This window comes from Phalacrocorax aristotelis, chromosome Z (assembly GCF_949628215.1).
Source record: "Phalacrocorax aristotelis chromosome Z, bGulAri2.1, whole genome shotgun sequence".
NCBI lineage: Eukaryota > Metazoa > Chordata > Aves > Suliformes > Phalacrocoracidae > Phalacrocorax > Phalacrocorax aristotelis.
In genome coordinates, this window is record NC_134311.1 from 3,686,800 (window position 1) to 3,712,369 (window position 25,570).

The 25,570-nt window shown below is 36.9% G+C and overlaps 1 protein-coding gene across 1 annotated transcript in view; it reads right to left on the minus strand.

Moving 5' to 3' along the window:
• The window catches only part of ADGRV1 (adhesion G protein-coupled receptor V1), a 275,402-nt gene that overhangs the window by 153,613 nt on the left and 96,219 nt on the right, over window positions 1–25,570 (minus strand). The window contains exons 64-83 of the mRNA XM_075079982.1: window positions 25,273–25,458; window positions 24,703–24,935; window positions 24,057–24,205; window positions 23,756–23,957; window positions 23,047–23,266; window positions 21,801–22,040; window positions 20,122–20,271; window positions 19,104–19,577; window positions 18,163–18,306; window positions 16,899–17,070; window positions 16,385–16,520; window positions 13,939–14,786; window positions 11,796–11,913; window positions 10,751–10,922; window positions 7,863–8,105; window positions 5,050–5,457; window positions 3,867–4,051; window positions 2,391–2,640; window positions 2,068–2,207; window positions 181–341 (exon numbers count right to left, since the gene is read on the minus strand). Coding sequence (XP_074936083.1) covers window positions 181–341; window positions 2,068–2,207; window positions 2,391–2,640; window positions 3,867–4,051; window positions 5,050–5,457; window positions 7,863–8,105; window positions 10,751–10,922; window positions 11,796–11,913; window positions 13,939–14,786; window positions 16,385–16,520; window positions 16,899–17,070; window positions 18,163–18,306; window positions 19,104–19,577; window positions 20,122–20,271; window positions 21,801–22,040; window positions 23,047–23,266; window positions 23,756–23,957; window positions 24,057–24,205; window positions 24,703–24,935; window positions 25,273–25,458 — 4,831 coding nt within the window. The remainder of the gene's footprint in view (window positions 1–180; window positions 342–2,067; window positions 2,208–2,390; window positions 2,641–3,866; window positions 4,052–5,049; window positions 5,458–7,862; window positions 8,106–10,750; window positions 10,923–11,795; window positions 11,914–13,938; window positions 14,787–16,384; window positions 16,521–16,898; window positions 17,071–18,162; window positions 18,307–19,103; window positions 19,578–20,121; window positions 20,272–21,800; window positions 22,041–23,046; window positions 23,267–23,755; window positions 23,958–24,056; window positions 24,206–24,702; window positions 24,936–25,272; window positions 25,459–25,570) is intronic.

Sequence of the window (25,570 nt, forward strand, 5' to 3'; positions counted from 1 at the left end):
TTGTCAGTGTGCAAATACCAGACCAGATGGCAGCTTTAATACCATGAAGTTAGTTAACATTCCTCCAATACCCCTCCAAAAAAAAAAAGATTATCATCAGTTACTGAAATATCTAAAAATCAATCAGTTGTACTGGTCATCAGTTGTTATTAATGAGCAAACTGTCTTAAAACAACTGACCTGAAATGCAGATGAATCCAGAAGAGAAAAAAGCCTCATTATATGAAGACAAGTTATCTGTTTGGGCATAAACTGCATAAATGGACATATGAGAACAAGAGCATTCCACATAGTCTGATGTGTCATCAACCACTTTGCAGAACCCGCTATCTGACAGCCAGCTGTGAAACAAGAGATTCACAAAGTTGGAAGTGGACTTGTGTAATTTACATGTTAAGCAGGCTTGAAAATTGTTTTATTTCTGAAATACCAAGTTTTCTAAACTACTGCAAGGGTGTTTTGTGTAATTTTTCAGGTACAGTTTTCATAATAGCATATTTACATGAAATTAAAACATTGTTTATAGCTTTTTTCACTTTTATGATTAAAAATATTTGTAAATTTATCATAATGAACATTTTTTTCCACTAGAGAATTTTTGTGTCCCTGTTTTTAAAACTTCTGCAAGATTTTAAGGTCTGTCTGACTTTTCAAATAGTTTGTTAACTTGCACAATACCTTGCCCCATTACGGAGAACACTTCATTTTATACTGCTACTTGCTTTGAAAGTAAAATTCATGTTTTGTTTTCTTTCAGAATTGCTGAACCGATTTTGAAAAAGGATACTAGAGGTAACATCCTAAGCCATTTCTATTGGGAATCACATCTGCTCTGCTATACATATGTATCATATATCATACAGGTACGCTCTGTGACATAGTGTCTAGAGAAAAGCAGAGCATACAGGTAAATTCTGCTGCACCTCCTTTCTGAAGAGAAATAGTTTATATCAGACACAGACTGAAATAATCCAGTCAGTCTAATGAAATCATATCTAAACCAACTAGATATCAGCAGGATACAGAATATAATTCTCTCCAAATTCATTTATACTATGTGAACAGGAAGGACTCAGGCTAGTCAAATAACGGGGAATTGAAGAGTAGACACAGAAAACTTTATTCCATGGTTTGCAATGGTATGAGTAGCAACAAGAGTGGGAAACACTCAGCAGTTCACCATTTCTTCTAAAAACCAGGAGACGTCAACTTAGGCTAGTAGCAGCAATATTGAAAAAAAAACCAAACACAAACAAAAAAAACCAACAGGAGACACTTTTCTGTGAAAAAGAAACAGCCCTGTAGAGGTCATTGTCAAAAGATGTGCGAAAATTCTGGGTGGTGCAAGGAAAGACTATACAAATTTATGGTACGTAAGTTATTTGGAGTATGAAATACACAATATCACATTCAGCTCACAGAGTCACAGGAGAGCATAGTGTAAGGGGAACTACTATGTATGCTTGTCCTGATCCTACTCTTCCCTGAGCATTTACTTTTACCCACTACTGGAGACAGGAAACTGGTCCAGATAAATCCCTAGTCTGCCCCTTCACAGCTTTGTTTTTTAGGTTCACTTACACAGTATCTTTCACAGACCCAAAGAAAAGAGTGGATATTAGTCAATCAGGAAAATTCTGAGCCAGTGACTTGAAGCAGTTAACAGAGATGTAGGTGTAATTCTTTACTTTTGTAAGAATGGATTTAAAGTGTTGTTTGATAACAATTGTGAAGAGTAAAGTCATTAATATTAATGAAGTGAAGCAATTCTGAGATTTCTGTCCTGTCAGTGTTGCCTAACACATCATTACAGAATCTAAATGCTATTTTGGCAAAAAAAAGTCATGAGTAGAAGTCTGAGAAATGTCTGAGTTAGAATAACTACACATCTTATTATATGGAAAGTTTTATGTGCTGGTAGAAAGGCCAGAAAAGTTAAGGAAAAAAGACGGATAGGAAATGGATAAATTTTATATTTGCAACTGATGTAATCAGAGTTATTACACCTTAGGCAAATACACAGGTTCATAGCAGAAACTGGAAAACTAAACAGATAAAAATAATTACCTTTCAGCAGCTTGATTCCAGAGGAGACATAGAGACTTTTGTGGAACAATCCGACTTCCTGTAGCATAAATCCGATAAATGACTTCATTGTTATCTTTCAGAGGGTGTGAACTCCGACCCTTCAAACTCATAGAAAAAACCTGAAACAATATGTTCAACATACGTACAAATATAGTATTAAAATTCAATAGTCAGAATTCAACAGTCAGTGCTCATTTCAATCAGGCACACACAAAAATATTTATTTTAAATATATTTAAGATGTTTTGAGCAATATCTAAATCAAACTAATTTATTGAAAAAATAGCGTATTATCTTCAAACCTTGTTCTTCAGGGCAAGTTCTTTATCTCCAGTAAGAAACCACTGCTGACTGCTGTATTCTATGAACTGTACAGACTCACAGTTCTCTTCTTGAGGAGGCGATAATACAACAGAAACCTCTAGTAAATGTTCAGGTACTTGAATAGAATCCCCATCTTTTCCATCAAATCTGTGTCCATTGATTTGTTGAGGAAACCAGTTGTGAGCCATTATTGCAATGTATGGGCAGCTGTCAAGGATATTTTTACCTCTGTTGAAATGCAAAAGCAATGGGGCTGGTAAGTGGAACTAAGCTTTCACTACTCTTCACAGAATGACTCTAAAATGTATTCATAATTAATACTTTATTCCTCCATCACTTTCAGGGTTTATGACATTTAATAGACAGTTTCAGTTTCTGTGAAAAAAACGAGGGGCTGAATTATTAGGTACTTCAGCTTCTCCATTTCCCCTCTGGGTTTTGCTCACTATGATCTGCAGCCAAAACCCCACCGTGGCAGAACAGGTTATCATAATACTCATCGTTATAACTCGATGTAGAGATGAGTTTACAAGAAGGAGAGGCTTTAAAACGGATGATCTTGCTTTACCTCTTATTCCCAACAGATGATGCAAAAAAAACCTTGGAATAAAGAATTCAAACTTTCAAGTTCTGGACATTGTTCAGGACAGTGCTGATATTTACGCCATTTACTGTGTTTTGGCTGAGTTGGGTTTCATACCCCCTACAACTTAAGAAACGGCAAGAAAAGTTACATCTCCAAAAGAAGTTGAGATAGAAACCTAAACCATGTACACTTTCTGAGGGGAAAAAATGTGTCGGTTTTTTTTTTTTCCTAATTTCAACTACCAGTTGTTTAATAGATTCACAGTGGGAGAAACCCACTGTTAAAAACCGTTTGTCTCATAAGTGTGTCATCTATTTCTGCAGTCACCTGTTTCCCCTGCCCATTAGCCTAACCACAGTGCATTGTGCACTTGCAGACAAAACTAGCAATTTGAAACCACATGGAAAAACTATGGGTACCTTTTAAAAATTTTAAAAAATTCTTAAATAATGTGCGAGTGAGCAAAACCAAGCACACAGACATTACAAAATGCCAGTAGGAATTTTTGGTTATTTACTCTCATCTAAGTCTTAGAACATAGCTCTCCATCATACAATTACATATTATTTTCTTTGAAAGATTAATGAATCCTCTTCCAGGCAATATTCGAGCTAAAGGCGAACTAATATGTCCCAGCTCTCCTGACTCCTACTCCCACAGCTACCCCGTATCAGTGTACCAGTTATTTGTGACACCAGCTCGTAGTGCCAATATAGTGCTTTACAAGACTGTGTCAGAGTGCAACACATTTTCATACAGGTTACAGGTGATAGACAAGTCCCGTTTCTAAAAATGACATTTAAACTTTTTCTATATGGGTAAGTTGTCATGTATTTTGAAAACATATTTTGAATTCAAGTTTACTAACCTTTCTCCTGGTGATCCACACATTATGCCAGTCAACAGGGAAAAAGCAAACTTCTCAGTCACCTCAGCAAGCAAACTATATCCTCGCGTGTCCTCGCGTTTCGGGCTGGCCAGAGCACAGAGTATCTCATAGAAAAGGCTTCTGCTTCTATCAGTGAGTAACTGTTTTTCACCTAAATCTGTAACCTAGAGAGAGTAGAAGAAATGAAACAATGTTTTATGCACTAAAGAGGTCTGCTTTACTCATAAAATGAATATTTTACCCCAGTATTCATTCTGAAAGTTCAGAATATTTTTTCCACCTTCTGATGACCACTGCCAAGGTGTGAGGTGCAGTCTATGTCAAAACTGCATGAAGACATGCTTACATTTAATAGGGATTTGATTATTAAAAACACCATGTGGCATTTTTTTATTCTTTTGCAAATCAAAGATCATCGAGTCCTGAGATTTTTTGACATTATTTCTTTTGTTTTCTGTGTCAAAATGGCAACAGTCACAAATCATGAATATTGTTATACTGCTTTCTTTGTGTCTTGCTATTTAAGCATTTTCCAGCTCCTGTGCATTATTCTGCAAGTCCAGAAGAGTCAGAAAGATATAAAACTAGTCCCAGAGTTTTCATAGAATTAATGGAATGCTAAAGTGCTCAGCTACCCTGCCAACCCGATTCCCAAAGCTACTGCAGGAAAAAAGACAAGCTGCATATGCCTTGTTAAGAGCACCGCAGACTCCAGCTGGCCCTGGTAGGATTTGCTTGTGTGTTGGCTGCAGCCAGCTGTGAAGATATGAGTAAACTCTGGGCCTCATTCTCTTATGCCAGGGCTAAAACCAACAAAGATGTGGCCTGAGAACGAAGAAACTATAATCAGTTCTATGAAGGTATGGCACCAAAGGGAAAACTTTGCAAAGCATAAAATTTTGAGCTATAGGTACATACGCAATATTAATACTGGTTGCTCTTTTCAACCTATCTGATTTTTGATTTCCTGCCACCATCCTAACTAGTGGCAGACAAACGTCCTCCTTGATTGTGGGACTTCACAATTTCTATTTTTAGAAATGTAGGTCTGTGCCCCTGAGTCTCTGCTGTGGATGCTAACCTTGATCTTATCACAGGCCTATGTGTTGTTATACTTTAATAAAAGCCACTGGTCCTTCAAGAAAGAGCAGGAAAGGTTTACCTTATCTATTAAATGCATCACAGCAGTAAGCTGTTCTTCTGTGGTTTCTGTAGCCACTTTGACATTCAGATTCTGGAGGACTCTGTGTAAAATGGTGTCATCAAGAGGCTGATGCAGTTGATCAATCAGCCCCCAAACTGGTAAGGAGTCCAAATCTGAGACAATGGTGACGTTAGCAATACCATACAAGCCATCTACTCTGGCACCCCCTGTGGGGTTAGAAAGTACAACCTGGAAACGTTTAGGAAAGGGGTTTAAGGATCCTGTCTTTGGAGTCAGGGTCACATCCAGAAAAGTATTTCTCTGTCCAGGTTCAAAAGTCAATAAGCCTTCAGATCTGGCAAAATCTTGCCCTGCTACAGCGGGAAATATGAAGATCCGACCAATAGGTTCAGGTTTTTGTAGCTCCTTAAAAACAAAGTAAAAGAGTTTTAGGTAACACTATGCCAGATACAATTATTCAAAACCAGCTGCTGTAGAACGCACATTTGAAATAGGTACAACTTAAATGCGTAAAAAATAAGTCCCCTTTAAAAATGTAGTTAAGGACGGTACAACAATTCCATTAAATGAAATACCTCCCTGAAACAGCAACCTGTTCACTTGTGGCTAGTGACAACCTAGGGGAAGAATCATATATATTGTCAACAGTAAACAGGATCCCTCTCTTTCTTTTCCAGAAAAAAAAAAAATCACAAAGCTTTGCTGGGTGAACAGATATTACAGAAATGTTAGCACATCCATAGGGTGAATTTGGGAGGGGTTGATGTAACTTTATGTCTGCAGCATGAAGTCTCTCAATTCCAGTTACAGACAAGAATCACAGATACATAAAAATGAAACAAAAGCCAGGCAAAGGTTTTAGAAATCTGTGCCCAAACTAATATTAATTCATGATATTTTCAGCCCCAGTATAAATACTTAAAGGAAGAACAATCCATTTAGGTCCAAAGGCAAAGAAAACACTGTAGAATACATGTGCAAGGCAGACAGATGAACTTATCTAGGAATGGTATATGGCCTCATTTCCCTGTGAAGTAGCACTATTTTTACCTTCCATGAGGTTTGCAGATACTGTTTCACTCTTCGCATTCTTGCTCTTTTTGTCAGTTGCCATAACCTCGATATTATAACTGGTAATATAATAAACTTCCCTTAAGTGGAAACTAATTCTGGGCTACTATTCAGCTGCATGATTTTTCAATAGTATCTAATCATTTAATAACTACAGATTGAATACTGACTCTTGAAAAGATCTCCTACCAGAAAAAAAGCAGGATTTTTACTTGTGAAATGCTAGACCCCTTTTGAAAACATTTAGTTTTAACTAGTAAAGTTTACTTACGGAATAAATCAGACATTTTTTGAGTCTGCAGGAGAATATTGTAAATCAATCTAGCATGTATCTGTTCAGAATTGCTCTAGAACATGATCACATTGTCTGTGGAAATTCCAGTGAGAAGTTTCCTTTTGTTTTTCCCTCACAGCTGAGAATTAAGGAACAGGGAAATAAGGGGTAGTAAAAGCAATAGTGACAAGAACAATGTTTACGAAACCATTGTAGGAATGAGATAAACATCGTTTCCAGTTAGCGCCTCATGCTTCCTGTCTGCCGTGACCCTTTATTTTACAGGTACCAATAGTACCAATGCTTTGGTACCTGGCCACACACCCTGAAAACCTAAAAATGACCAAAGAAGGGCTGTTATATAAAAAATACAAACAGATAAGGAATTGCCCCCAGTATTTTAGACGAAATACACACTGGACAGTAGCAATTTATTCTCCATTTAACAGCTCAATTATAATCAAGATTTGGCTGGAAACAATGTGAAAATTTGTTACCACACCATCTAACTAAAACAATGGCGAGCTACTGTATAATAAATGCATGGAAACACCATATAACCATATGCAGTCAAAATACATATGCATGTGATGTAACAATAGACTGCAAAGCCTTTTATTATAAAGAGAGATGGAAGTACACTGGTCACACAATGCTTTGTTATAATTAACCTTCCCCTGAAATAATGCTTTTAGGTATAAAATCCCACATATACAAAGTAGATCAGACTAAGCACTATTCCAATGCAATGGCAAACTTGGAGGGATCCTTCTTGCAGCCTGTGCTCTAATGTTGGAATCACAACTGTAAGGAAGTGGAAGAAATCGTGTTTTTGCAGCTGTGTTACTTCTGCTAAAGGAGAAACTTCATAATCTGTCAAGAACAATGAGGTACTCATTTAGAGATAAAAGTGTCAACAACTAGAAGAGTCTGGTTGTTACAGCTGTAAACACAACAAAAATGAGATTTTCAAGCAGAATAACAATTTTGAAGTTTAGTACTTCAAGAACATGGAATAAAATCTGAAGAAAGCATTCTCTCTTTTTTCCTAAGTGTGCTCTGTGTATTAATAAATTTGTGACCTCGCACAGCAAGTTTGTTGGTATCTGAATCTTGTAGTCATACCCATCATGATAAAAACTTAATTTCAGAGAAAGAAGCCTCAAAAATTGGATTCTCATAAGAACCTTAGGAAGAAGAGATAAATGTATTTAATGCCTGACTGACTGTAGTCTTTGAGGCTACTGGAAGGCGCTATAAACAAAATCTCTTGACAATACAATGAAAACAAGGTCTTTTTACTAATGGAAAACCCAAGAAGCTAGACCATATGGGCGCAGCAAATGTTTGACTGTTTCCTGAAAAAAATGATAATTACAGTCACATTTACTTTAGAGAATGAACAATGATTTAATGATAAAAATAAAACTAAAGATAAGTTAAATAATAACGATAAAAGTCTTACCTGCATGCTGTAGCTAACCATTGTGGTTACTGATGTACTAGAATCTCTAAGCACTTGCAGACTGATTAAAGTTGTCTTCTTATGAGCCACAGCAAAACGAGATCCCACAGCAAAATACACTAAGCCACGAGGAGCATCACTTTCAAGGACTGTTATAAAGGCAAACCTGGCACTGCTGTTCAGTGCAGCTCCTGCGCTTACAGCATACAGCTCAACAAAAAAATATGTTTCGAATTCAGGTACCTGTAAACGAGGGGATGATTTTCATATTGTTATAAGACCTACTAATTAGTTTCTGCTTTTAAAAAGATATATATTATTTTGTCTCTGCAGTGGATTACTCGTACTAACACTTCTCACAAGCATCCTTCCTTAAAAACGCAATAAGTACAATGAACTATATCCTAAAAATAAGACTGCAACAGGCACAACTCTGTCATGTACAATAATGAAATCACAGGTTTTCTCACGGAACTTATTGCAGTAAAGCAGCTATTTATATACTACATGTATTGTGGCTGTACATTTGCCATAATACATGTCATTAAACTCTCCGATAATTCCATATTACAGATTATGGATTTACATAGGTGTATGTCTTGCGAGGAATTTACTCTTTCATTTTCTTCTTGCCTTACAAAAAGGCATGTACGCACCTACTCAGCTGTGGAAAAACTGCACAAAAGTCTAAGTATGCAGTTTTGAAACTGCAATTAATTAACTTAACTGTATTCAAGTACTGAACTCTGGTAAAGTTCCAAAAAACATTTCACATACAGCCTTAGAGTTTAAACAACACATTTATGCAAGTTTTCTACAAGCAAATTGCAGCAGATGTGAACATTTAACCGAATTTATCGAAAATCACAAAGCTTAGAGATACTATCTGATCGACTTTTTTGAGGTTTTAGATATAGCAAGAGCTTCTTTCAGTCTGGAAATACAGGCTATTGAATTTTAGTCTTCATATGTCAAAGAATTAGCCTTGTCATTTCTACATTCTTAGTGGTTGTTTATTGAAAATAAGGTAGTAATTTTAAATTGCAATATGAGATGCTGCCTCATCTTTGGTTTTGTACCTACAATACAAACATGTTTAGAAATAGACATATGATTACCAAGATTCCAGAAATAATTGGAAATATGTTATTTGTACCTATTACATGTACTCATAAAGCAGGAAACTTGCAAAAAAAAGTAGTTCCTTACAGAACAATAGCATTACAAAAAATTGTGATCATGTCAGACAATTTTTTCGTTAGTAAACATAGATTTTTTTTCAGCTCTGGATTTTTGGAAATCCTACTTTAATTTTAGGAAAGCAGGATTCAGGTCTTAGCTAATGAAGCCAGTATAGCTGACTAAGTAAAAACTTTCAAAAGCCTGAAAACGTCATACCACATGCCACAAAAATGTAAAATATTTATTGAATGTATTTATTACTTCCATTATTTCATAACGTATTTGTCACTAATTTATAAGCTATCTTATGGACGAAGAACTGGAAGAAGAATTAGGAAATATTTGGGGGCTTAAATTGCATATATTTTTAATTGAGTTGTTAAGTAATTCTTTAAATGGAATGATCTTGGTGACTTGATGACAGTCACAAATTTACTGGAATGCCATAGGGAACTTCAGCCTTCCTTTAGCACCTGTTAGAGTGGCACAACGTCACGCCGTACAACTGCATGTCTCTGCAGCTGCTGCGCTGCTGTCATTAAATAATTATATCACTCCTCTGGACTAAACAGGTTCAGGGTCCCAGTTTACTCTGTGAGGCAGCCTGTGCTCCACTCACGTATGTATTTTATTCGTTGGCTCAGTAATGTAGAAACATTTGAAGATGAAGAAGGAAAATGGCCCTCTTACTGAACTGAGAGAAGGCACCCTGTTCCCTAGTGGGAAATCACTGTTTCCCACATCCTACATCTTTCATGATTTTCTAGAATGTAATGAGAAATAATGTGGAAACTCTCTCCTCCTTTTCCATTCCCCAGGCCTCATCGTTGCCACTAGCCTGGCCGTTAGGATAATTTCTTGGAAAGTTTTAAAGTCTCCACTCTGAAAGAATGACAAACATTAATCCTTCCTTTCTTAAGTGACTACTCTATCCTCTAGGTGTTCACACAAAAATATTTCTTCCTTCTCATTTCAATAAAAATGACTGAACGCTGTGCTTTGTGTTAATTCAATGACGTCCGCATTTCCGAGTGCCAGCTGGGCCTCTCAAGGCTCTCAGGCATACCCAGCTGACAAACACCAAATGGCTTTAGTGGATGATGGCTCCTAAACTGAACTTTGCTGCTCACAAGTTGGATGTGCACAGCGACAGACTTTTAGACACTCAGAGATTCTCATGCAGCTTTATGATTAGGTAGATTTTTCACAGATCATTGTGAGAGATTTAGCCATGTAAAATTATGCACAAGTTGCAATAACAGGCTTTTTTGTTGAATGAAATGTTAATACTTACAGAATACGCTTCCCATAAACAATGCTGAGGAAGTGCTTTAACAGATGAAAAATTTGCTATGTAAAGGATAAGAGTCCACTATATGAATAGTGAAATATTCATAGTCACTAATTCCATCACTGAAATAACTCCATTCTTTTTTTTTGTTTGTTATTGTTCTACAGAAAACTGAGATCTGCAATTTACTCTTCAAACGAAATACTCATCTGCTTCCCAAATTTTTACCGGTCACAAAGCAGATAGTACAAGCATGTAAATAAACATGTTTGTAGAGGAACTGAGCAGACGTCAAGTTACCATGTTCAAACTGTGTCCTACACATCAGTTCCTCTGGATCACGGGGGTTTTTTCATCTTGATAAATTGCAATTCAATGCCACAGTGCTACACATAAATGAGCAATAATTACTTACTCTATCAGGTTTTATTTCAATGGAGATGTTGCATACTGTGTGACCTGCCATGCAGGTAGTGGCTCCCAGCACAGATACAAGTTCGTTCTCCAAGTTCATCCCATCCTTCAGAAGCACCACAGCTGTTTTATTAAAGGTCACACGCCAAAAGATCTTCACATCTTCAAAAGCCCTAAAAGCAAATCAAGAGTATACATGTACTGAAGGACAGCACTATTGCTTTAGGAAACATAAATCACAGAGTAACATACATTTTTTGTTAATTTTCAGAACTTATCACTAGGGAACCCACTGACAAAAAACTATCCCTCTTACTTAAATTCCTCCCTCTAAAACCTATTTAGATTACCAAAAAGTAACACAGGAAGAAAGTAAAGCAATTATGGGCATGCAGATTCTACTCAATTTTTTTTTTCAGGAAACTTGAGATAAGGTGAATAAGAGACGCTCGTGCTTGGAAAATAGTGATGTGCCTAAGTACTTCCCTTAATACTATAGTAACCGTCTGCCTGGAAAACCAGGCAGAATTTTTATTTCCTATAAGTTTATAGAACTTTGAGTGCTTCAGCATATTTGTTTGAAGTACACAGAAGTGTGCAATGTATATCTGTGTTAATTAGAAAAAACACAGTATCTGCATGACTGAAGACATAAGCATAGTGCTGACACTTAGGTGTAGTCTTAATTTCTCATCTGAGTATTCTCACCTACTTACATGACACAGGAAGATGAAAATTTGAATTGCAGCTTTAGCAGTGTAAATACTGTACCTTAATCAAAAACTTTCACACTTGCTGTCTGACGCTTTAAGCTGCAAAATGTTTGTTTTTTTCATTTGTGTTTTGTAACAGTACGTGACAGAACTAATCACATTCACAACTTAAAAGCCCACTTGCCAAATTCTGGGAAGTTACTAAAGGAGCTGAAATGCAAAGTTTTATTATAAAACTCTATGATAACCTCTTCCACTAACAGCAGCTTCTGTGACTCAAGACAACATATTACAGCATGTGAGAAGAGCACTTGATTCAGCTGTTGCCTGCACCTGTTTGGTTGCCTTGCGACAATCAGCAGCACCTCTCTGTTTTCTGAGTCTTCATCAAGTACAAGTCCACTCTGTACTTCTGGAATGAATCCCAAAATGCCATTCTGGAGATCACTTCCTACATAGGAAACAGCCCATGAAAGTAATTAGCAAGAAAGTTAAGTTGAGGCTAAATTATAATCTTAACACGGATAACAGCTAAAAAAATTAAAAACTAGGTATCAAAAGCATGCTGCCAAGTACCCCTTGGGGACACCTCAAGAAAATGCCTTTTAATATTTCTACTCTTAATTTACACTCCATACTTACCCAGAACTTCAAATGCTGGCATTTCTAAATTTTCTTTTAACCAGTAGAATAAGTATTTCTGAAAGGAGATTCCTTATGGGAGTCATGGCAACACCCATGCACCTAAGCTTGTATTTTCAGCAGCATTCAGCAAGCTGACTGAATGCTGTGTCCCTTGACTTCAAGAGGTTAGGTGTCACAGCAGTCCAGAACAGTGTCAAAAGCCTTGATTATAATGCCCTCATGAGATATCACTTCAGCTACATTATTTTACTTTTACTGTAACACTTAAAACATATTATTTCTAAACAGAAATGAGCCTCAGCGTTCCCCTAGACGGACAGCATTGCCATAATAGGTTATGGGACAAAGATGGGCTTCCAAGGACCTATCTTTAGCTTTCTCATTTGTCCCACCCATCACGCTGTTGAACCCATTCCTTTTCCCAGATTGTTACCTCACCAGTAATCCTGCATCTTTAATTCAGTGTTTGGAACTAGGGAGCTGCAAAATACCACATTGTTCTCATGGGAATGTAAAAAACTTCAGCAAAACAGCAGTGGAGGAAAAAAAACGGACTTAATGAGGGGAAACTAATGTCTTCACTGTGTTGCATTACATCTTGCTTCTAGAGGACTTTTCCTCACAGGTAGTGATGGCTTTACCCTGCAGTTGAAAAGGCAATCTATTTCCAACACAGTGCTTATTAAATGTCAATATATTTACTGAAGATCAACAGAAACTGTGTGTTTTCTTGTGGGCATGCACAGATATTTAACCTGTGGTACCTTTCTATCTATACAGTTAAATGCAGATACATGCTTGACCCTTAACATAACTTGTCTCGTGATTTTGCTTTATGTACTCATTGTACTCAGGGTGTAACTCTAGAACATGTTGATAGACTTCTGTGGGATTCAGTACAAGGTCAGATTCCAACCCATGCCTGTCCACATACTCCTTTGGTTAACTTGCATATACAGGCAGTGGGTTACTTGCACGGGGAATTCTAGAAATAGTGCATGTGAAGGGAACATAAGTTTTACACTACCTGTTCTTGCATACACAATTTTGGTTGCTGCATACACTCATTCAACCGCACAGTTTAATACTCTTTCCCAAAACCTACCTTGTCCTGTTAAGGCTATCTAAATACACAAAACTTCCAGTAAATGTTGGATCTTACATATAATTTTCTTGATTAGCCTAAACTGTTCCAATTCCCAACTTGTTTATACAACTTAATCTATACTGCAGTTAAACTGGGTTTTCATTTAGTTGATAGGTCTGACAGATATCTAAAAGCTAAGGGAAATTGGAGCTCTGAAATCACTTTCTCACAGTAGTGTGCAGAGACTGAAAGAAAAATTCTTCCCTGATGTCTGTGTAAGCCCATTCCTATCCTCCCTCCCAGAAGCAGATGAATGAACTGCAGATATGAACGGCATAGTACCAAAGAATGAAAACAGAAACTGTTTCTTTTACTTTGTACAAACCCCATACAATGTAAAAGTGATCAAAATCGCAAAGGAAAACAAAAAAAGCCTGCAATGCTACAGCACATGAAAGAAAAACCACTCAGGCTTAGCCTTTCCCTTCATGAAGTAAAACAGGACAAGAATAGACATAGACAGCATCTCTAAATGTATTTTGAGCTACATTGCTAAGGGATGCAGGGTGGGCTCAGTGCACTAGATGCTTCCTCTGATCTGGAAAACTACAGATTTGGGAATAGAATACCCTGCTTATTATCGAACAGAATTTGAATCTTTACACTAAAATTAGTATGAGAAGAAGCAGTTATTTACTGTTATTTCAGATGTATTTGCTAATTTTCTTGAGGAAAAAATATTACCTTCAATAATTACTGTTGCAAAAGCAGCAAATCCATATTCATCCTTCCCTTCCACAATCTGAGCTCCGCATTCAGGATCTGAGAGGAAAACATAAAACAATTCCTGCCCTTCAGGCTCATCATCATCAAAAATTTTTATGGACATCTTGCTTTCTTTTTCTCCATCAAGCAAAGTCAGAGAGACTGACTGTTCCTCAAAATCTTCTCCTTCCATTGCCCATGTTAAATTTGGTTTTCCATAAACATTCCCAAAAGGATATGAATCTACTCCACTCTGTGCACTCACTCCCCCAAAGGTTTTAACAGTTACTTCAATATCACCACTAAAACCCTTGGTCCTTCTGATACGAAGTATCACTGTGTTGGGGGTACTGTTGTTTGCATCTTCTTCAACATAAATAAACTCTGGCCCCAAACTTAGTACTCCATGAAGAATATCATTTGCCAGGATATTAACCGTTGCAACACTGAAAGCTGGATTCAAACGTGGACTCCAGTCAGGATTCACAGGTTCAATATCCAAAATTTCCACAGCAGTCAAATTTACAAAAAAAAATTCCTCCATTTCAGACACAGTGTCATCAATTATTGATATTTCTATCGCAGCGTTTGTCTGAAAACGTGAAAACATAAGCTCTCCATTGTAGATGGGTATAAAGTCCTCTAGAGGTTTGGCACTTCCAGGAATGGTCTGATACGTCAGTTTAGTGAGATTACTTTGAAAACCAAACAATCTTTGGACATGCAGTGTGACTGCCTGAACATCTTCTTCAACTGAAACAGATCTTGAGTCGAGAGCAAACTGGAAGATCCCCATTGGCTCAATTTCAGCTATTGTAAATCCTGACCTGAAACAGAAAAGATGTTGAAGTTGAGTGAGGAAGTACGAAATACGAAAAGTAAAACACCCAAGCAGAACAATTTCCAATGAACGGTCAATGATGGTTGTACGAAAGTGGGTAAAAAAAATGCATGAGGTGAGGGAAGAAATAGCAACCATACAAGGTAAGATGTAAAGAGCTTCCCTGAAAAATGGGTTTGGAATGATTGGATTGAACAGGCTTAATGCATCCTGAGTCAGCACAGGGTACAGAGTAAAGGTTAAATGAAATAAGGTCTTCCTGAGAAAATGGGGAGGCAAAGGAAAGTATGATACAACACAGCCATTCTGAGTAATGCCAGTTTTAACCATTGAACGAACTTCCTGTACTAAGGGAAAACTGTGGAGCAGATGGATGCTAGCAGATCTACTCTTTTAGCCAGGAAGCTAGAGAAGGAAGGGAAGTTATTTTAAAGCTTACACTGGTACTTTGAAATACTAACTGTCCCCCCACAACATTACTCACAGCACTTTTTCCAGATCTGAGCCCAATTATCAATATCAATTTAAGTTCCATGACATTCATATTAAATATATCCCCTTCTTATTAGAAAAAAAGCATAAAGACTAAGACCCTTAGGTAAACCTTGGATCTTACGCTTACCTGTAGAACTGACCCATTCATTCTATCTACTGCTAGAGGCTACCAAGTGGCACTACAATTATAGTCAGGGATTTAGGTTAACAAACTAGACCCTTCCCATGGCTAAGGGACTTAAAAACTCTTTGAGCCAGCTTTACCCTCGGTGGGATGTAGTCTTAAGCCTTCTAGGAAAGGTCCCCCTTGCAAACCCAAGGTATTTGATTCACACTGTAAATAGGTGCTCTGAGGACAGCAGTCTACAGGACAGACAAGCCTAGGAGAAGGGGTAAGCCTCACGAGTTTAGCCATCCGACTCATTCCTTACTTCCTTCAGCCTTGCCAGTGTAATTGTAATATGGTGAAGCCAATACCTTCCTCCATATGTGATGTTACTCTATGTCCATTCTTTTTACGTAATTTTTAGCTATCATTGAGTAAGGAATAATGAAAAGAAAATAGTCTGAAAAATAGATAACAACTTAGCCAAGATGGAAAACTACATTAAATGAAATGGCTTTGTTTTTAAGAATAAAAAGGGCGTTTTATATAAATTAGGTATTTTTGGAGCATTTCTTGTTCTGTTTTATTTATTTAAAATAATGATTGTTATCTAAGATCTGCTAAATATGGATTTTTAGAGACATTAATAAAAACTGTTAGAGTTGCTTTCATCCTTCAGCTTCCTGGCAAAAACTGTTGATCTTGCTTCTTTGTTTTCTTAACTGTCTCCATCATTCTAGACACATTCTAGCCACCTTTGATCCCAGTGATATGAAACAGACTGGAACTGGAGAATAGCCTCAGTTCTGAGCAGTACTGACACTTGTTTCCACCTGAGACAAAACAGACAAATTTATCAAATAAGGCACTGCAACTGGCTAGCTAACTATAATTCAGTAGGGATTTGTGTAAGGTATATGCCCGTACACAGGTCATTATTCTTGCAGCGTCTGTGTGACTAAAAGTATAAGTAATAGCCTTACCTCAGGCGAGCCCCGCCAGACACGTTGCTGTGCACTGCTGTTATAGTGATGGCAAACGACTCTTGTTTGTTTAGCCTTGGAGTCGCCTGAAATGAAATTACTTTACTTCGCTCACCAGAGGAAAATACAACAGTACCTGAAGGAAAAGAGAAGGTAACAGAGAGCACAAGTCAAAATCACTAAATAGGAGTCTGGGAATGTTCTGAGATAGGGACTTTAACCACAATTCCACTCCATTTAGGAAGAAGAAATCTACATGATAAGGGCCTGTCTTATATAAAGCTGTCTTTCAGAGGCACAGCATTGTGCCTACCTCCCAGACATGTATTTATGAAGCTTAGTTCTTTTTTTTTTGCTCATAAAATAACCATATCCCTTACAGATAAAAATTACCCAATACAATTTTTTCTAATATCTCTTCATTAACAGAGGAAGCATACAGAGGTACAAATAACATAAGGTGGCATCACCACTTGGGCAACTTTCATAGCTGTTCCCTCAGACAGGTTCTTACCGAATGGAGAAGTAATATTGCCTGGCTGAGCAAAGTCAGCGATTAGGTCTGGTGGGTATCCTGAAATCCAGCTAACTATTACAGAGCCATAAACTCCTTTTCTGGTTATGACAGCCTGGCCTGTCCCTGCTACAACGTCTGTAAGTCGTAAAATCACAGATTCAAAGCCCACCTGTGGAAACAAAGTATATTTTGTTATGGAAAATTTAGTAAAAAGGGGCAATAACATGTGTGAAAGAATATTATATTTTGTAAAAATAGGCATTTTACAATAGTTATGTGTGCATATAGATGTACATATGTGTGTGTATATATATGCATGTGTATATATAGACACATACTTCCTTTAACAATACACAACTCTTTACTTTACAACAATACACAACTCTTTAACAATATTTCTAAATCTTAGACTTCAGAGAATTAGATCTCAGGCAAAAGGAACCAGTATGACTGACGTTTCAGCACTGAAAACACTGAATACAGCACCCTGGGCCTGTTGTTTAGAAGAAAAACAAACCAACCTGCTCTTAATGATCACAGGCAATAGCTGTAGTACTGTATATATACATATAGGTCTAAAATACATTATTAATTGTGTACCCAGGGAAAAGTAAGTTGTTGTCACATGACATCGTTCACAAAATTATTCTTGCTAGTATGATCTACTCTTTTTTCCTTTGAGCCACAAATGGGACTGAAAGGATAATTTCCACATTCTAAATGCAATGACTAAGATACAGTAGTAAGCAATTTTTACAGAAAGACCATTCAAAAAACATTTGAAGACCATTTGAATTAAGTTCAATTACAAATTAAAAGACAGAACAGCTTCAAGTCAACTGCATAAAAACCCAGCATGACCTCCATCTCTTTTTGCACAGAATACTGCATACATGCTGCTATCTACTTTGGGGCTGCTATACTTAAAAGAATGACATTGTCCAGAATTAGGTATTTTCCTTTAAGTCTTAGAACTTCCATCTCATGTAAACAAAGGTATAAATTAACCATAATATTTAGACTATTTACATTTTATAGATGAAGAAACATTTTCAAACTGTATTAACACATTTCTATGAGAATTTGTATCAAAGAAAATATACAGTACAAGTAATAACCAGAAAAGCCTTGTCAGTCATTAAATTAGTTGCAATGATGAAAACTTCAAGGAGCCAACTGAATTGTTATAGCAGCTATATTTTGTAATGAAGCGTACCTTCCTTCTGGGGTAGAAATGTTACACTGCAGCCAGTCTACTGACCTGTGAATTGGCAGCTTCCTCAGGAATAAGCAGAACAGCTGATTTTGCTTTTTCTAATATTTTAGGCACATCCTTGGCACTTCCCCTAACCAGGCTTACATTAATCAGTTCCAGAGTAAAATTCAAGCCCAGTAAAATAAATGCCTTTGAGAGAGAGAATTTAATTAAAAAGCTAGAAATTTAATCCCACTAAAAACATGATATCCACCAGTTCAAAGAATTAAGTAGCAGAACAATCTGCAGATTTTGTTCTACTTGCATACAAAAAGCAGTGTTTTCAAGACAACTGTTTTATTGATTATGTTTCTCAAAAGAAATACAGTTAAAACATCAATATTGTGAATGTGATTTACCATCAGTTTGCTGGAATGTGAGTTGGTAGAGCAACTGTTGCCATAATAAATAATAATACTGTAATAAATAATAAATTGTACCTAGCACCGTGGGCCTCAGCTTGATTTTAATCCTTAGGATTAAAAAGATGCAAGATGGATGTGAAAGGATGTATGTGTGGATGTAACGCTGTAGTAATAACAGACAGGCAGGGAACACAGAGAACTGAAGGTAAATTTATCTGCCTCTTCGTGAGTCAGCACTGACAGATCACGATTTACAATCCAAAAGGGAAACTTGAGAAAATAGTTGCATATATATAATAATAAAATATTGAAGTGATAGTAACACCAAGCAATGAAAGAAGGCAAAACTGAATATTTGAATTTGCATAGCAGTGATTTTGCAATTATTATCTGAAAATGTGAAATTTAAACCCATTTCTATTCCATAAATATGAAATTCATAATACTAAACTCTCTTTTCTGTGGATACTTCTTCAGAGTGGATACTATTGAGAGCTCAGTATCTTATTGCAGCACATCTGTATTGTGATGAGCACAAATGGAAACAACAGATATCGTAGGAACTGAAAGGATAATACAGACCTGGCTGCTTATTGGCACTCTTTTCACTCCAAAGCTGGCACCATCTTTTACTGTGAGGTATCCCACCTCATCTTCAGGTGCAATTAGTGCTTCTTCACGAGGAGACCAGATATGGTACTCAACGACCACCTCTCCAAATGCCCCAGCATGCCGAGTTACGTTAATCTGAATGTACCGATCCAGGCTTCTCTCTACTAGTACTGACTGCTGGTCAGAGTACAGGGCAAACACTCCGCAGGGATCATCATTTGCAAAAACGTTGATCTTTGAAATTATTTGCTCTTGGTCTAACTCTGCTCCACCTTCTACTGAAATCAGCTGTACCACATAGCTTTCATCCAGTTCTGGAACATCATCAGGTAACAGGTAGATAATTATCTCAGCTGTACTCTGCTGGTCAGCAATGACAACAGATCCCTCTGTCCTAAGAAAGTCACCTGTGATGTCAGATTCACTACGTATTTCCCAGTTAACCTGAAATGAGTCCAGAAAATGTGCAAAACAAAAGAAAGCAAAATTATCCACAGGGTCAGAAACTTCCATATTCAGGATTCAGTATAGATGGGATATGGGACAGATTGGTTTTAACTAAGTAAAATAGAAATTGGTTTGGGTATGCATAGGAAGAAACACACAGACCATCTTACAAAAGGAGGGTGTGCTGTTCCTCTAACAGTACCACGAATGTGACGATTTCCTCTGTATATCTTCAAACTATATGGAATGTCTGAACCATTTAAAAAAATTATTTCTACTTTACACCAAGACATCCTTGCTGTTTTTCCTTTTTCCAAGTTTCCTCACACCAGAAAGGGGTGACAAGTTCTCATTAAACACAGCGGATGCTTTTATTAATTGATTTTTTCTTTAATTAAACAAATAACTTAAAATGCTGATTTCTAAACAACTTTAGGTAAAAACCAATGTAAGTGATGGATGAAAAAAAAATATTCATCCATACATGGATACTGAGGATGATTTTGGATTATACTGTTTATTAGGAAAAGACTGAGAATACCGTTATGTTTCCCAGAGTGCCCTGAATTCGTCTGACAAACAGGGTAATACTTTGTGGCCCTTCTACTGCTGAGGGTTCTGTATAGTTATTCTCAGTTAATGATTCAGGAGCAAACTGTACAATTCCATTGGGATCACCAAATTTCTCTATCTGCAAAAAAATAAACAATGCATCAGAAATACAGTGAGTTGTATTCTTGTTCAAGTCATTGAGATTTTCATTGCTAGGTGCTACAGGACACATTATCTATTAGTTCTTCCTACCAAGTTTTCTCCTCTTAAGGAGATTCAACAGTATATTAGCAGATAGAAGTGAAACTGAGAGAGTAAAAAACATTGAACCCAGAAGACCATCAAGGTATGAGAAGGGAGTGATATCAAGCCCGTGTGTACATACACACACACAGACACCCCCCACACACAAAGGAAGACTATTATATGAAATCTATGGGTAATTTGCTCTGTTGTGAGAAAAGCCTACAATGATACATAAATAAGTTTAAGCAGAATCTAAATTGAACAGGAGTCAAAATATGATGCTGCCAATAAATATGGAAAGTTTTCAGGCTTGGATCAATAAAAGCATTATATATAAAGAAATTCAAGCAATGACAATGATTCTATCCACTGAGTTGAGCCTCACTCATCTTTAAACAACTCATAAATTATAAATGGTCTAAACACATTTCAGACAGTAATTTTGAAAGGATTTGGAAAATGAATCCCATGGATACACGTTACTAAGAGACAGCAGAGAAAGTATGCATGTCCCCTTTTCAGATTTTCAGCACTATCCAAGGAAGAAAAGGACAGAGTTTTATTTCACATGCTCTGTCTGAATATTCTGCTATTAAAGCAGGAAATGCCGAGGCACCTTGGGCTAGTGTACAGAAACTCTTCTAACATTATCAGTCTGCAAACTCAGCCCTCTGGGATAGCGCTCATCCACATCCATCTGCGTGGATCACTAGCTGCAACAAGAATTGGTGGTGAACTGACTTACAAGTGAGTGGTAACACCAGTGCCTACCGAGAAGCCAATTCATTGGCGTGCACGGTGGAACATTACAGTCCAAGGAATAAACCTGGGTCCCTGAAGGAAACATTGAGGAGCCTGTGGAAACAGGAGCTATTTCCCTCAACACTCTACAGACCAGAGAAACAATAAAAATCTAGTTTCTAAAAAAAGATTTATTTTTTGTGGGCTTCTTCTAAAAGCCTTATAAATATTTCCTTAGTTGCAGTATCCCTAGAGCAGTAATTTGTAGAGTTGTAATTTGACAACTTCCTCTGCCTTCTCCCATGAATTTCTGCATTTCTCTTGCTCTGCAATAGTCAGATTGTCTCCTTTCTTTTATATATAAATGATAGCTGGAGCAGAAGAAGAGGTCAAGAAGGGATGACAAAAACCTGACATTTAGAAATGAGGACCCAGTCCATGCTCTTTCCAAAGAGAACCACAGATATCTGCAAATATCAGGTCAGGGCTTATATACCAATTTTTACTGACAGATTCTTTGCCTTCTTTTCTGAAGAGGTAAGCTGTAACAATGCACGTAAATATTACAAAGGGAAAAAAGCCAAATGACAAACTATTCAGTAATTATTACATTTTAAAAGCTTTGCGGGATAAATACCAATATCAACAGAGATCTCAGAAGACAGAAAAGCAATGACTTACTATTAGTGTAATGTTGTTTGCCTTAGGATCTATTTCTGTTTCACCTTTCACAATGATCAGTCTAATAATGAAGATCTCCTGAACTTCAACTTCTTCATGAGGATAGATTTGCAGATTAATAGCTCTCAAGCCTCTTTCTCCTTCTCCAAAATAGAATGATCCATTCACAGGGTCACCAATGTCACTGTTCAGGGAAGATAAAACCTCTTCTGAATTGGGTCCCAAGATGTCCCAGTTAATCTGTGGAAGATACCAGTTACAGGCTTACAGCGGTGATACATTATAATAGGCTCCCAGGGGGAGAAATGACAGAGTACCACAAGTGATATGAAAATTCTTGTACCTGATAACTAGCTAGGTTTAAGTCTTTGCTGTTAATACAGAATACAAAATATTCATAATTAATTCTATGTTGGAAAACACATAATCCTTTGGAAGAATAAACATGACAAATTACAAATGAAAATTTTGAAGTGTCAGTTAGCCACAATGCCAGTTCATGAAAGTCTAGATTTTAGTCACGGAAAAGAAGAGAAACTGAGATTTCTTTAGCACATAACCGGAAACACATGGGCCAGTTTCTATTTCCCATTCGTGATTTGTTATCTGAAGCTCCCCAAACGACTACTTATGTCCAAAACAATTCCCTGTGAAGGGTGATATTGAGACAGAAAATGACAAATGTTTTGGCCATTTTTTTCCAGTTTTCTCAAATGACTTCTAGAAAAAGTCAAGGAAGACCAAGGCAATTTTTACATGGGTGAGCTGATGGCCTTTACTGCCAATCTTCCAGTCATTTGCCAAGACTGGGAAAGGCCTACCTTAGTTCATATTTATACCTTCACTCTGTTAGTGGTCTGTACAGGGTTAAAAAAAAAAAAAGCACAGAAAACTCATAGTAAACAATCTGCTGTGGAACGTTTGTCCAGCTTTAGGGAGTAATTGAACCAAATGAAATTAAATTACTGGTGGTATATGAAATTAACCATATTTTCAATGGAATTAGGAGCTAGTTCAAAACAAAGCATACAAGACCGTAATAAAAGAAAGAAAGCAGGAGGAGAAAGAGAAGATTTAAAGGGTAACAACATGTTCTGTTATACTGCAACCATATGCAATTCACGTTTAATAAAAAGCTGCAATTATCCTATCAGAAATCAGTCACAAAGAAGTGCTGGAAGGAAAATGCAGGAGCTTTTTGACCTAGTCACTGGAAAGCATCCAGTGTTTGACAGCCAGGGCCCACCTGTGTCTCCCCTAACAATCTTCCAGTCCTTTCCAGCACCAGGGACACTGCTGTGGGTGTTTCGGGATTGGGAAGAATAATTCGACTTTGGTTGAGAAATCGGACGACGCCCTGGGGGGAGTCACTTTTAGCAATAGTGACCTGGCTCACTAGGTGGAGCCCAAGGACTGCTCCACCAGTGGCTCCTGTCAGCTGGATTTCGAATTGCTCTGCAAATTCACTGCACCGAAAAAGAAAAAGAGATTCTGAGATACCAGAGAAAAAAATAAATTAAAACTATACTTAGTAATTCAATCATGCATCCAACTGGATGTGTTTAAAAGTATACAGAAGTCATCTCTGTAAGCACAGAGTGGAACGTTCCTCCCACTTGCTTAGAACGGTGATATCTGAAATAAAAATAATGTTCTATTTTCTACTCATGCTAAATTTAAAAAAAAAAAAGTCAAAATATTTTATTATTCACAGCAGTACTATTAACACCCAAAATGTCTGATAGTCTAATTGAAAATAAATGTATTTGCATAAAATTTAACATGAACTGTGAAACTAATACTAGCTTCTTTTTTCCCCCTTTAAATTTAGGTGATTTTTCAGCACCACAGAAATTTGTTTTTCAGTTCCAATTCTACACACAGGCATACTGCACATGCTAAAAAAGGATTTCTCAGAAGTAAATCAGTCAATAAATATTGGAAAAATGAATTACCTTTCTTCATCATCTACAATAGATATATAAATAAAAGTCTGGTTCTGGCCATGATAAAAGATGACAGAATTATTATGGATGACATAGTCAACACCATTGGGAAGTGCAGAAATACTTCGAGAAAGAAAGTCAGCTGTTACACAGCCATAAGTTCCACGCTTTCTCACAACAGGAATCATGATCAACCCAGCATCCTCTTCCACTGCAAGAAAAATTGAGAAAAAGTTATTTCATTTCAAAATTTATGCCATAGCCACAGACTTCTCTTCTAAATTTAAGCAAAAATTTAAGGTAAACTTACCCTGTAAAAGGATATACTGTGGATCAAATTCTATGATGCCTTCTGCATTATCACTTTTTGCTATAGTGACTCGCACTGTCGAGATATTTCCTGTTATTGGAGGCTGATCCACCTGTAGACCATTTTCTTTTATGGTAAAATCAAATCCACTTGCAAGAACATAAAAAGGAAAATTATATTAAAAATTCTTGTGGAAGTATTAAGATGCAAGTATGACAATTTGTCAGTTACCACAAATACTTTTATTTTCTGACAGTTAATACTAAAGACTTTTTGGTCACACTTTTTCAAACTATTATATATGCAAAAATAGTATTTTATTCACAGAATTGTGTACTTTTGTTTTATCGTTTTGTCTTCTTATTTGAATTTCATGTAACTTGACAACTTGTATGTAATGTGTGGACTTTTAACTTTAGTCAATCTTGATCAGCAAAATCTATATACAAATGTTAGAAGAATTGGGTTCCCCATATATCCAATTTCTATTAAGATTACTGTTATAGCTGTCTTACACAATTTTACAGTAAAACAGCTGAAATCCAGTGCTGATATGGTATATCAGGGATATACCTGCAGGTATATCAGATTACAAATACAGTTTGTCCTTCTGCTTGTAACCATCAACTAAGAATTTTATCTTTACCTTCCTTGGAGTTCCACTTTGGTAATCATCACTGAAAAGTCTTCAGGACCTTCGGGAAAGTCGTCATCATGAATTTCAACCAAAACCATTTTAATCTCCTCATGCGGCTCAAACAGCAATTCCCCTACTGTAGGAGTGAAATCAACTCCCTCCTCGGCAGTCCCATTTAGTATCTGAAAGCAAAGACGCACTTTGCCATAGGATCCCCTGGAACGCACAATAGTGATGTTAACCTGAGGAAAAGAGAACATTTTTTAAAAAAAATGGGTTGGTTTTTCTGTTACAGATGCCTTTAGGAGATGTTCTAAAGGCGTCTTTTCAATGGTTCTGCCAGGTAACAACAATTTGCTTTAGCAAGTACAGAGTAATGGTAACTCAGCAGATAGCCTTCTTTCTCAGAGTATTAAAAACCTTAAAAAGCCTCAGACAGCCATTCTGGAGACTGTGCTATGATAAATGTAGCATAGATCTTTGATTTGGGTTTTTTTTTTCCCTAGAGTTAAGCATAAATCTAGCAATCATATTGATATCTATCAATTTTTTCCATAAGGAGGAATTTTAATCTAATACCCATTTTTCTTCTTCTGTTGTTTGCAATAGCTCCTGCGAAAACGTAAACTCCCCATACGGAAAATCACTGGCAGCCATGGTAATATTTGCTGTGCTGCTGGATTCATTTATGTGTCCTCCATCACTAATTCCAGTTAGTTGAAACTGGTAGTAATGCTTCTCCTCAGGACGGTTGTCATCTACAGCCTGGGGAGAAGAAACAAGGAAAGCTTAAAGGATTTAAACGATATCCAGGGAGAGAGATATAACTGATTGCTAACCAGGATACTAACCAAATAAAAGGAAGTACTTGAAATAG